Source organism: Bos taurus, chromosome X (assembly GCF_002263795.3).
Source record: "Bos taurus isolate L1 Dominette 01449 registration number 42190680 breed Hereford chromosome X, ARS-UCD2.0, whole genome shotgun sequence".
NCBI classification, from domain to species: domain Eukaryota; kingdom Metazoa; phylum Chordata; class Mammalia; order Artiodactyla; family Bovidae; genus Bos; species Bos taurus.
Window position 1 is genome coordinate 110,609,804 of NC_037357.1, and position 12,692 is coordinate 110,622,495.

At 36.1% G+C, this 12,692-nt stretch overlaps 1 protein-coding gene across 9 annotated transcripts in view; it reads left to right on the plus strand.

The window, feature by feature from the left end:
* Nucleotides 1–12,692, plus strand: part of DMD (dystrophin) — a 2,236,915-nt gene that overhangs the window by 541,957 nt on the left and 1,682,266 nt on the right. For 8 of the 9 annotated variants that reach the window (XM_024988361.2, XM_024988358.2, XM_024988360.2 and 5 more), the window contains exons 8-9: nucleotides 8,101–8,282; nucleotides 9,536–9,667. In XM_024988361.2, the coding sequence (XP_024844129.1) occupies nucleotides 8,101–8,282; nucleotides 9,536–9,667 (314 nt within the window). The remainder of the gene's footprint in view (nucleotides 1–8,100; nucleotides 8,283–9,535; nucleotides 9,668–12,692) is intronic. The other variant, XM_024988363.2, reaches the window with a different exon arrangement.

Below are 12,692 nucleotides of genomic sequence, written 5' to 3' on the forward strand. Positions count from 1 at the left end.
GTCAACTCTTTGCATGAGGTGGCCAAAGTACTGGAGTTTCAGCTTTAGCATCAGTCCTCCCAATGAACATCCAGGGCTGATCTCCTTTAGGATGGACTGGTTGGATCTCCTTGCAGTCCAAGGGACTCTCAAGAGTCTTCTCCAACACCACAGTTCAAAAGCATCAATTCTTTGGTGCTCAGCCTTCTTCAAAGTCCAAGTCTCACATCCATACATGACTACTGGAAAAACCATAGCCTTGACTAGACGGACCTTTGTTGGCAAAGTAATATCTCTGCTTTTGAATATGCTATCTAGGTTGGTCATAACTTTCCTTCCAAGGAGTAAGCATCTTTTAATTTCATGGCTGCAGTTACCATCTGCAGTGATTTTGGAGCCCCCCAAAATAAAGTCAGCCACTGTTTCCACTGTTTCCCCATCTATTTTCCATGAAGTGATGGGACCAGATGCCATGATCTTCGTTTTCTGAATGTTGAGCTTTAAGCCAACTTTTTCCACTCTCCACTTTCACTTTCATCAAGAGGCTTTTGAGTTCCTCTTCACTTTCTGCCATAAGGATGGTGTCATCTGCATATCTGAGGTTATTGATATTTCTCCCAGCAATCTTGATTCCAGCTTGTGTTTATTCCTGCCCAGCATTTCTCATGATGTACTCTGCATATAAATTATAAAGCCTAGCAAAGGTAGTGCATTTGTGGAAGTCATTTTTAAAAATACACAATGAAGTAACAAGAACTAGGAGTTAGGGATAAATTGGTAGATGGTAAATTGAGGATTTTTAAATACTTTATTTTTAATTATGCTTCCCCATTAGAGTCAAAGAACCGTGAGGCCAGATCTCTGGGCCTATTTTTTACCATTATATCCTCAAAGACCAGAATATATATATCTATATATTCAAAAACTAGGCTGGTACAAAGTAGTAACTCATTAACTATTTGTTTTCAGTGTCTCATATTGTCATATGAGACAATGTCAAATTCCATACTTTGCAGAATCAGTAACATCATTTCCAATTACCATTATTTATTGGCTTGAATGCACAGTTCATATTTGCATAGGTATCTTTAGCATTGTTTGGTTAATGAGCAGAAAGCTGAACTAGTGTGGAGGATATCTGAAGTCTCCTGTAAGCCACCCAATTTTTGCTTTAGTTTTCCCCCGTTAGACCCTAGGTAAGCATTATATAGCTTGAGCACTGTTTTCTACTTGTGCCAATACTACAGTCATAGTTTTCTGCTAGCTGTACCATAAGCATCTTGAAAGGAATAATTGGATGTTTAAATGATAAAAGTGTTTAGTGTTTCTCATGTATAAATAAAAGCCTATACTTTTATCATTAATTTTATTATGAAACTGAATCATCTTCATCAATACAAATTACTTTCATTACTATATTTTATAGCCCTTTAATGAGAAGGATTGTTATTAGATGATAAAAGCAACTTGGATCAGTGAGTGAAATGCTAAAATTATGGAACAGCTTAGTTAAAGGGTACTTAATTTAGTGAGGGAAGAATGTATTGTAGAATTTCAAAGAATTTAACTGGAGGGGACCTGTGTGAGTTATTTTCTTACTACAATGCTGTATATCCACTGTGTAAAGTGACTTGTGAATGGAAGATGCATATGTGTAGAATGTAGTGCTGGATGAAAAATACTACAATTGAAAATAACAATCTAACACTTTAATGAATTAGTCCATTGCTATGGTATCACCTACAATTTATTCTAGTGCTTAGAGATCAGATGGCATTATGACAGTATTTCTTTCTTTATAGACCTCAAGTGTAAACCTCCTTTGCTTTCATCAATAAGTTCTTCAGAATTTCGCATCTGTGCATTTGGTTATTTTAGCAAACACAGCATTTTTCTTGTGTTTAAAAGTGTGCATTCACATTTTCATATTTAGAGCTATCTGATCATGCCTCGTTGGGTGCTGCAAGGTTTTTCTTTCCAGTTCACCCATTCCCCTTCTCTTACAGTAAATTTACTGATTGTTTTGTTCCTAATACAACTTCAGTGGGAAATGATCCACATTTATTCTGATCACGGTTTGTTAATGGTATCTTTTTAAACTTTTAATATAACTTTTAAACGGCTTACCAAACTTTGTGAGTTCACATTTATAAATCTCTTACCTTTGAAATCCTGCTTCTTTCTGATTACACATGATATGCATTATAACCCACTGTTTCATTTCCTGCCTTTCTCCTGGCAGAAAACTCACCTGAGAGTTAGACAGTGGAGGCTCTTGTTTAGATTTCCCAGAGGTGTTTCAAGGTTGTGCCTGGCAGCTGGCTAATCAGACTTTCTGTAGGTTGGTTGCCCAAGATAAGATTCTCCAGGCCATTATACTAGAGTGGGTAGCTATTCCCTTCTCCAAGGGGTCTTCCCAAGCAAGGGATCGAACCCAAGTCTCCCACATTGCAAGCAGATTCCTTACCAACTGAGCCACCAGGGAAGCCCAAGAATACTGGAGTGGGTCGCCTATCCCTTCTCCAGCGGATCTTCCCAACCCAGTAATTGAACTGGTGTCTCCTGCATTGCAGGCGGACTCTTTATCAGCTGAGCTACCAGGCAAGCACTACGATAAGAACAGTTCTATGTTGAAAACACCAGTTTCCTACCAAACTCATTCACATTGACTTCTTGGAGAAGTACTTCTTGGGGCATACTAAAAGAAAACTTTGTACAACTTTGATTTTATTGTCTGTTTGATCTTAACAGATACTTGTATTATAGAATATAGTGTCTAATTATAAAATTAGTGAGTGTAGAATAGTGTGGAAGATATAGATAGGATGAAGGAGAAAAAGTAAATTATTTTAAATTCCACCACCATACCCATTTCACTAATGTCTTAAAGTATGTTCTCCTAATCTTTTCCACAAGTTGTTGTTATATTCTACATAAATTATGCTTCCTTCTGTTTCACTATTACCTTATTAAGAATTTATTTTCACATATTATCAAACATTCTTCAAAAGCAGCATTTTGAGTGGCTTTGTAATATTCATAAGTAATTATATACTTGATCATTTCTAATTCTAATTTTCTACTAAGCAATTTGAAATGGTCTGTATTTCTTTTCTTTTTTGTGTGATAAATCTTTTCTAATTGTAAATAGAGCTTAACTTCCACATTGTTTACATAAATCTTCATGTAAATTTCTAATTATTTCCTTATAGTAGATTCCTAAAAGTAAATTACTGGATCCTTGAATATGATTGTTTTTAGACATAGCAAAATATTTTTCACTGATGCTATTGCTAGATCAATTGTTACCCTTTTGTCATTCTTTGATAATTCGATAGACAGTGGAGTATAATTAAACACCTTCATGTTTTAGTTTGCATTTCTTTGATTGCCACTGAAGTTGCATTTTTAATGTGTATTTACTCTTGTTATACCTCACTTATTAGAAGTAGAAATCACTAATTCCATGGAGAGTGTAGGTGATGTTTGATAATGGAACCACATGGATCACAGGGTCATGATTTAGATAATGACTTTGAGAGTCTCAATTTTCAAATGAATTAAGATTGCATTCTCTGAAAAAAATGAAGGTAAGGTACTGAAAAGTATGATACACTGACTGAGTTTTAATTTGGACTTGATCTAGCTTTTGAACTTGCTATCAAACCCCTGTGGGCTTCAATTTCTTTGAAAAATAGAGAATTTCATTAAGTAATTTTTTTTCCATTATAGTCCTCAGTATCAAAATTCTGATGACTGTAGAAATACTCATCAGAATCAAAGTTACAGTTCATAAATAATTTTCTGGCAATATTAAAAGCTCAACATTTCCATTCTGAAATGGCTTCAAAGATTGGATTTAAATGATTAATTTAAGCATTTATGGCAATGAATCCATTATATAGTAGAGTTTTAGATAGCTTTCATATAATTTTTAGGACTTCCCTGGTGGCTCAGATGGTAAAGCGTCTGTCTACAATGCAGGAGACCCGGGTTCGATCCCTGGGTCAGAAAGATCCCCTGGAGAAGGAAATGGCAATCCACTCCAGTACTGTTGCCTGGAAAATCCCATGGACAGAGGAGCTTGGTAGGCTACAGTCCATGGGGTCACAAAGAGTGGGACATGACTGAGCGACTTCACTCATATAATTTTAAGTTCTTATTTTGGGGATTTACCCACTTCTTTCAATTTATACATTTTACTGTCTTGTAATAATAATAATAAAAAGTTGCATCCCATTATTCTCACTTTCTTTAAATCCTTAGGTTTGAGGGGAAACCCAGAGGTCAGGAGATTGTGGACATTCTGACTAGGGATTAGGTTGAGGACACTCTTAGAAGCATGGTTAGTTGCTCAGGTGAGACCACCATTAATTGGTTTGTGTTCACCAGTTTGTTCATTTTGGAGCAAGCACACTTCTGATTGGCCCCTCAGAAGGGAGGGGTTGATGTTGGTTGGCCTGGGGAAGCATGATCAAGACTCTGTAGGCAGGTAATTGTTAATTGATTAAATGAGATTGAAACTTGTATTGGTAGCTATTTGTTGCTATAGCTACAGAACAAGCAGTTTCCTCCTCCATTTCATTTTCAGTTTATTAATCTTTCTGCCCTCAAGGCTTAGGACAGGATCTTGTATACAGGCATCTGCAAAGACTGTGGAGTAAATGAATTGAAATTGAATACAGTTATTTTGGATCTTAGAATTTCTATCACACATTCCCTTGTTTTCATAACACAGCCTATTTTAGTTCCATAACACCTCCTTTCTGGATTGGGTCTCAGCCTTCTACTTGATGCTATTTTTTTTCTCTCCTTCTTTCAATTCTGTACTTAATGGTTTTACTTTACAAAAAATGCAATGATGTCACAAGCTGGATCAGAAGTCCAACCTATTGAACTAAGGCCAAGTTGACTGCTTTGATGATCCCTTAGTGTTTTACAAGCCAGCTTCCCATTTTGTCCTATTAAGCTCAATTACGTGGCTAAGACACTCAAAGTCACTCTTCCTGGGCCAGACTAATGTGTCCCTGTACTCAGTCACACAGTCATGTCTGACTCTTTGCAACCCTTTGGATGGTGACCTGCCAGGCTCCTCGGTCCATGGGATTCTCCAGGCAAAAATACTGGAGTGGGTTGCTGTGTCCTACTCCAGGGGATCTTCCCGACCCAGGGGTCGAAGGCACGTCTCCTGTGTCTCCTGCATTGCAGGTGGATTCTTTACCCACTGAGCCCCCAGGGAAGCCCAGTCTGTTTCTACTTCAGAACTTTTGCTCATGCTTTTCTACATTGGAGGAATACATTCTACAGTGGAGGAATACATTTGTTCCATTTCCAGCTAATTAAATCCTATACAAATTTATTTCAGTTTTCTTTTCATAAAGAATTATCTGATCTTCCAGTAAGGTATGATTTCTTCCTTTTTCGGAACTTCTTAAAGCACTGGTTGTACCAATAAGTGGAACACATTTTAAATTCTCTTTAGCTTTGTACTGTAATATACTTTTCTTCTTACTTATTTTATCATTCCAAATTGTAAGCAGCATGCAAGGATTCTAACCTCCTGGATAATCCATTAAAATATTTAAAGTATAATACATCTTTAGTAAATATATTTGGAATTCAACCAATTTTAGAATATCTGAATCCCTTTCTATAAAAAACAGAAACACTGAATTCTAGCTACTGGTGCAACTGAATCCTGTATAGCTTCAGAGGTAGGATGGTGATAGGTTGGGGCAAAAATATCAATAGTTTGGTCAAATTGTGATTGTAGTAATTAATATTTATGAATATTCACATTCATCCAAAAGATGTCTTATGTAGATAACATGTGCTGCAATTTTTGACATTTGCTTGGAGCAATAGAAATAATGCTTGATCTATTTTTACCTTTATTTCTTGTGATCATAGTGTGTATTTGAGGCCAGTTATACACATTCACATATCTAATATAGCAGTAAATAGACATGGACCTTTTTATTTACATAGACAGCCTTTTAAAATTCAGTGCCTTTCTCACAGCATGGTTTTATTTAATGCACTAAAAAATAAACTGAATTCTAAATTTTGCTCATTAAAGATAAACTTGACTAGTTACTAGTGAGAGGCAAGAAAATATTCTAGAGTTTCAGAAACATATGGTGTAAAGTATAATATCTACCATACAATGAACACTTGAAAAACAATTATGAAATGAAAGAGAGATTGTAGAATTTCAAAGCTAAGCTACTAAGATTTTTTTTTTAGAAAGGCAGAATTTATACACAAAGTATTCTCTAGTTCTTTCCTAAAAAATATTTGCAAAAACTTATCTTCACCATCCATTGGCTAATAATTAAATTATAATAGGGAGCAGAGACCATGTATTATGTAGCTTTGTACTTCTGAAGCGTTAGTCACTTTGTCATGTCCGACTCTTTGCGACCCTGTGGACTGTGGCCACCAGGCTCCTCTGTCCATGGAATTCTCCAAGCAAGAATATTGGAGTGGGTTGCCATTTCTTTCTCGAGGGGAACCTGCCAACCTAGGGATTGAACCCTGATCTCCTGACTTATAAGTAGATTCTTTGCCATCTAAGCCACCAGGGAAGCCCTTTGTACCTCTAAGCCGGATGCATTTAAGTGTCCAATAAGTATCTTCTGAAAACAAGCAAGAAAAACAATGATGCAGAAGATAATACGAGAGTATGTTTCTGTGTCATTTTTTACGACCCTTGTTACTCTAAGTATGGCCTTCAAGCCAACAGCTTCAGCATCACCTGGGAGCTTGTTGGAAATGCAAGACCTCAGGCTCCCCTGTGACTTACTGAATCTGAGTTTTAAAAAGATCCCCAGGTGATTCATATGCACATTAAAAATTAAGAAGTACTGTGTTATACTATGGATAGAAGCAGGCCAAGGAACATGAGCTAGCCTTTCCCTCCTCCTTAACTCCTTTTAAAAATACTTTAAAAATAGTTGTTCTGGTTAATCATGTTCCTGTAACTTGTGGAGGAATTTGACTGAGTGACCTGATCAACCTCTTTTTATGCTTTTGGACTTGAAATTTGACTTTTGGCTTTTAAACTTATAATCAGAACACCTGATCAGAATATACATATTTAACTTAAAACAGATCTTTTCATGCTAGCTGAGCTAGGATAAATTTATGGCAAGAGAAATGCCTGGCACATTGCTGCTAAGTTGTCCTGGCCTCCTGCCAGGATTTATGTTTGAACACTTCTGGGATTAATGATACACTTCACATAAAGGATTATTTTTACATTTTGGTTCCCTGGAATGAGCACAGTGAGTAAATTGTAATGCCAAGTAGCAAAAGAAGCTTTTGAAGGAGCTGCCACTTATTGTATGTATTATTATGAATTATTATTGACTTTAAACGCTGGGTTTCTTTCATTCCCTAGATGTGACAAAGGACATAATGTCAGATCAACTTTATGTGAAGGACTTTTAAATTTATCTCTAACATCTGAGAAGGAAAGCGACATCTGACTTTAACAGATGTACCATAATGTAAACAAATAATTTTAATATACTTAAGGAATATTACAAATCATTGTGCATATGGTATATAGTTGTTTTATTTTATTTTGATTGTAGAAATACATGGCTCATTTCAACACAGAGACATTATTTTGCTCTTTACATGCTTAATCACCAGCAAAAATTTGATTAGGAGGTACGAGCTTTCTTTACTGGAAGCCAGGGCATTAAGCTCTTTGGTGTAATTGTTTAATTACCAGTGCACCGTTTTAATTGACATGCTGTTATGACTTTCCATGGTAAGGCAGACGTAGTGTTTTATTTTTGTTTCTTATCTAATGAAAACCACTCTCTCAGATGGGCTGGTTTGGCAATTTGACTTCAGAAAAAGTATTGCGGAATGAAGTTTTTATGTGAAAAAGAAAAAGAAATTAACTTTAGTGTGCGTCTCATTGGTCTGCCAAATTGGAAGTACATTTTAAGCCTGATTATCATGTTCTAATTAGTCTCTGGAGGACATTCATGGACAATCGAGTGCTCATTAATCCATCTTCTTCCTGTAACATTGATTTGTTCATCCCCTTTTAGAGACTCAGACATAGAAACCCAAAACTGATATGTGGTGTTAATGTGCTTACAGATGTTGCCACCACTTATCCAGATAAGAAGTCCATCTTAATGTACGTCACATCTCTCTTCCAAGTTTTGCCTCAACAAGTGAGCCTTGAAGCCATCCAGGAGGTGGAAATGTTGCCAAGGCCATCAAAAGTTACAAGAGAAGAACATTTTCAACTACATCATCAAATGCACTACTCTCAACAGGTAAAAGATGGAAAAGATAGCTAATAGCCATGATATTTCCTGTTTGATATGGAATTTTATAATACACACGTGTCTGTATTATCTGTGGATAGATACACATATATGCAGATAAGTAGCATTGTGTGTGTGTATATATATATTCACACATGCATATATGTGCAAAAGTATATATACAGCTTAGCTTAGAGTGTGTGTGTGTGTGTGTGTGTGTGTGTGTGTGTGTGTGTGTGTGTATGTGTGTCTTTGGAGAGAAAAAAATGAGAGGACTCTGTGAACCTAAATTTTACCTGATATCATGAACTATAATGTTGTTTTCCAGACACATTTTTAAAATGCTCTGCTATTGGTAAGCACCATTTTATATGAATTTAGTACACAGAATAGATTGTATTTCCATTGTGTAAAATGACATAAGATAAGAGTCATATACACAGTAAACTTTCCATCAGCTAGAGCACAAAGCAGGAAACTAGACCAAGAGCAAAGGCAAGTACTCTGTTTAATAATAATTTCTTACTTTTAGTGGCAACTTGCTGATGTATTAACAAGTTTTGAATACTCAAAGTAACATTTTTGGTAAGATGAAATTAGTTTAAAATAATTTAAGTAAAATTTAAATGAGAATACATATGGTAAAGACGTCTATGATATTATTGTATAGAATCCAGTGGGATTTTTCTATTACATGTCTTGTTCTTCTTCCCAAGAAGAATATTTAGGGTGCTTTGTTTTGTTGTTTTTTTTTAATTATTTGACACAACGATGAAAAAGCCTTTAGCGAAATTTCTGCTGAAGGCGTGGAAAGCTCTCAGGCCTCATTTTCTCACTCTACTGAGCTAATTCTATATTTAGCTTATGAAAGCTCCAGTCTTTTCCAGGGTATTGACATGATGAATTCTGGTTTTGTTTACTTTGGGTTCAGAGAAAATTGCTTTGGGATGCTTGTTTTCCAGATGGCAGGGCCGCATTCTGTATTCGTGCTGAAGGTGTGTCAGTATGGAATCTTTATGATGAAACCCCATCCTCCTCTCTTCCCTGACTACCTGCTTTCCAACATGACATTGAACACACCGCAGTGCTTGGAGTGTGCCAGTTTCGAATATCACTTATATATGTTTAGGATTGCATTTTTCAGCTCACTGTTTCCGTTTGATATTTGTTTTTCTAGTGTGTTGGAAAGCAATTCCTTTCAGGGTTACTTATGTTGTCTCCTCCTCCTCCTCTCTGTCTTCCTTCCCCAAACCCTTCTGCAGATCACTGTCAGTCTAGCACAGGGCTATGAACGAACTCCTTCCTCTCCTCAGCCTCGCTTCAAGAGCTATGCCTACACGCAGGCTGCTTATGTCTCCACCTCTGACCCCACACGGAGCCCATTTCCTTCACAGGTCTGTCAACATTTACTCTCTGTTCTCCAAACCAAAGAACTTCTTCATCCAAGATAACCTAACATGGTTTTTGTGTGTCTGTTTGAATTTTGCAGTGCTTTTTTTTTTCCTTCCCCCTTCTTCATCCAGAGTCTTTTCATGGTTCTCAGTTGTATTAGATGCTTGACACGATGCTGTTTTTGCTGTTGAGAACTCTCTAGGTTTAACCATATGTTCATTCTTCATGGCTGACGATTCTCAAAATAGTGATTTGTACTCTCATTATATAATTACCTGTAAGATTAGCTTTTATGAAGGTTACAATGGTTATACCAAAACATGAAGCTCATTAAAGAGAGCTCATTTAATAGAATGAGAAAATGCATATAATTTTCTAGTCACAGTACTTGGGTAGATTTTTCTAGATATCTGATTCCTAAGGGAAATACATTCTCTATATAGACACCCTTATTATATATTCACTCTCTATATATATGTATTTGTATTCTATTTAAGAAAAATATAACTGGAAGCTTCTTCATTTTAATTTGGCTAATTTAAACTTGATAGCAGGCTCTGTAGTATTTATACAAGAAAGTCACATTCAAACCAGGTCAGATTCTATGCACCATTCAATATTTTCCATGTAACAAATCTTCTCAGTGGAGTTTTCCTTCATTATTGCAATGTTGTAGAAAACCGAAAAATACAAGAAGCTATAGCCTCTACATGTTAGAGCATGGAAATGAGGTGTGCTAGAATTGCTGGATTTGATAAAACTTCCTTTTAAGAGAAAATGTTATATATTTTTGCTTAGAAGAACAATTTGAAAAGTTCTTGCAGAAGTGACTTTTTAAATACAGCACTGTGAATGGGGATTTAGAAATTATTGTCTTGATCTCATTGGAGACTCATCAGTTTTGTTAAGACAGTGGTTGTATTTAATTTGTGATTTATTTGGAGCAGTTAATTGATGCGTGAGGTTGAAAGTTTTTTAACACTGAAAGATTTCCCCAAGGGAACATATTTCAGGGCATCCCGATGCCCTTTATCCTTGGCTGGTTTTCTTGCCAAGTTGAACAAAGGAGATGAGTGAGAGTGTTTATGTGACTCAGCCTCATCTTCAGTTAGATTCCCATCCACATTTTCCAAAGGTCAATTGTATATTCTTGAACAAAATAACTTCATCCGTGTCTTCATTATCAGTAAATAAAAAGAATCCTGCCACACATTACTGAGTGTTAACTATATGCTATGTATATACATCATATGAACTAGCAAAATCCTTATAATGACTCTCAGAGTTGAGAGGTACTATTTTTTATCTCCATTTGAAGTACATCCACTTCCTTCCTTTCTCTTCTCTCACCCTCCTGACTCTCCCTAACTCTTTAGGCTTTTTTTTTTTTTTAATCACCATACTCTAAAAGAAAATTTCAAGCCTTAAAAAACAGGTGTCGTTCCTCCTAAAATAAAGAAGTGTAAGGCAAGACAAAGAGGGAAGTATTTTCCCCCTTATTTTCAGTTTATTGGGCTGCCTTTTCCAGAGATTTTCTCCAGTGCCTACTCTGGCAGCACATTTTTACCTCATTACCATCTCATTAAGGCATTGCTCAGGTATGACTCCTTAATGAAGTAATTATAAATGGACTTAATTTTGCTAGATGGTATTTGTTCACTCTCCCTTTGTCTAAATATTACAAAATATGTACTATATCATAAAATATTCAACAGTTCACTTACCTGTTTTAATTTAACAGAAGCCACGGAAATAAACCTATTGTTATCCTTTAGAAAAGAAGAAACACAAATTAGTTGAGTAATGATATATTCTGCCTATTTTTAAAGGAACCACAGCAGAAAATGGTGCTACATGTAGTTAGGTTTGAGAAGTTTGTGTATTATTTACTGAGAACATTTTTCTGAAGAGTTTCTCAGAGGGGCTGAGCCTGTACTGCCTCCTACAGGTTGTATCTGATCCACTTCAAATGACAGGCCAGATTGGATTCCATCAGAGGGTTTCATTCAAATGTTTACCTGGTGGTCTATAAGGAAGGATTAAGTTTTCTGTAACGGAAGAGAGAGCCATGTGGTGACTGTTCTCTGTGGGAAACATAAAATTCTAAATTATCTTTAGAGTTTCCAATATCTTAGAAACATTAACTATCCCCTTCTGTCCCAACTTAGAAAATCTGATTTATAGTCATTGCAGTTTGTGAATGTATTTAGGTGAAGCAGTCTGACCTGTCTCAGGCTTTCTGCCTATAAATCAGTTTTTCTCATAATTTACCAAGAAGAAATAGGATCTGATGTGAACCCCAACTTTGCCTTCATTGTATCACTTTACCACCGATTCTTCAGTGGAGGACATCGTTTATATAGTTACACTGAATTTCTATTTTTATGACTTTGATCGTACCTCTCATTCTACTCCTAGTCTAATATCCAAAATCCCCAATATCTTTTCTCGCTTTCCATTCCTCTCTTTCTCTAGGCACCTCACACTAGGCCAAAACTCCTGTAGGTGTACACCTCCTCTCTCCAGACACACCACTCCGTTTTATCTTGTAAACGTACTATTTTATGACCCTTTCACTGACCATTTTTTGTAGTCTATGCTTTATATATTCATTTGTTTATTCAACAAATAATTATACTTCATCACCAAATCCAGCGTCTTTTTATCACCTCTCAGGCTTTGTACTGTCAGTGTAATACTTTTCTTATAGCCTCTAGACTTAACAGCTTCTTCTTCGTCTCTAACTGTCCTGTGTCTCTTTCCCTACGTGGCTTTTACTCCTCTTTCAACTCCCTTAGCATAAGTGTCTGGTGTGAGATCCTTTGACCTTCTTTTTTGTATACATTGTCTCTTGTCAGTATGATTTAGTCTCTTGACTTGAAATTCTCTGCCCCTATGATCATTGTATCTATGTCTTTACTACTTCCAATCTCTCTTGATTTACAGCCTCATTTCCAACTCATTTTCAACTCCTTGATATGTATCTATATCTTGATGTCCACTGATTTCTCAAGCCTCTGATATCCT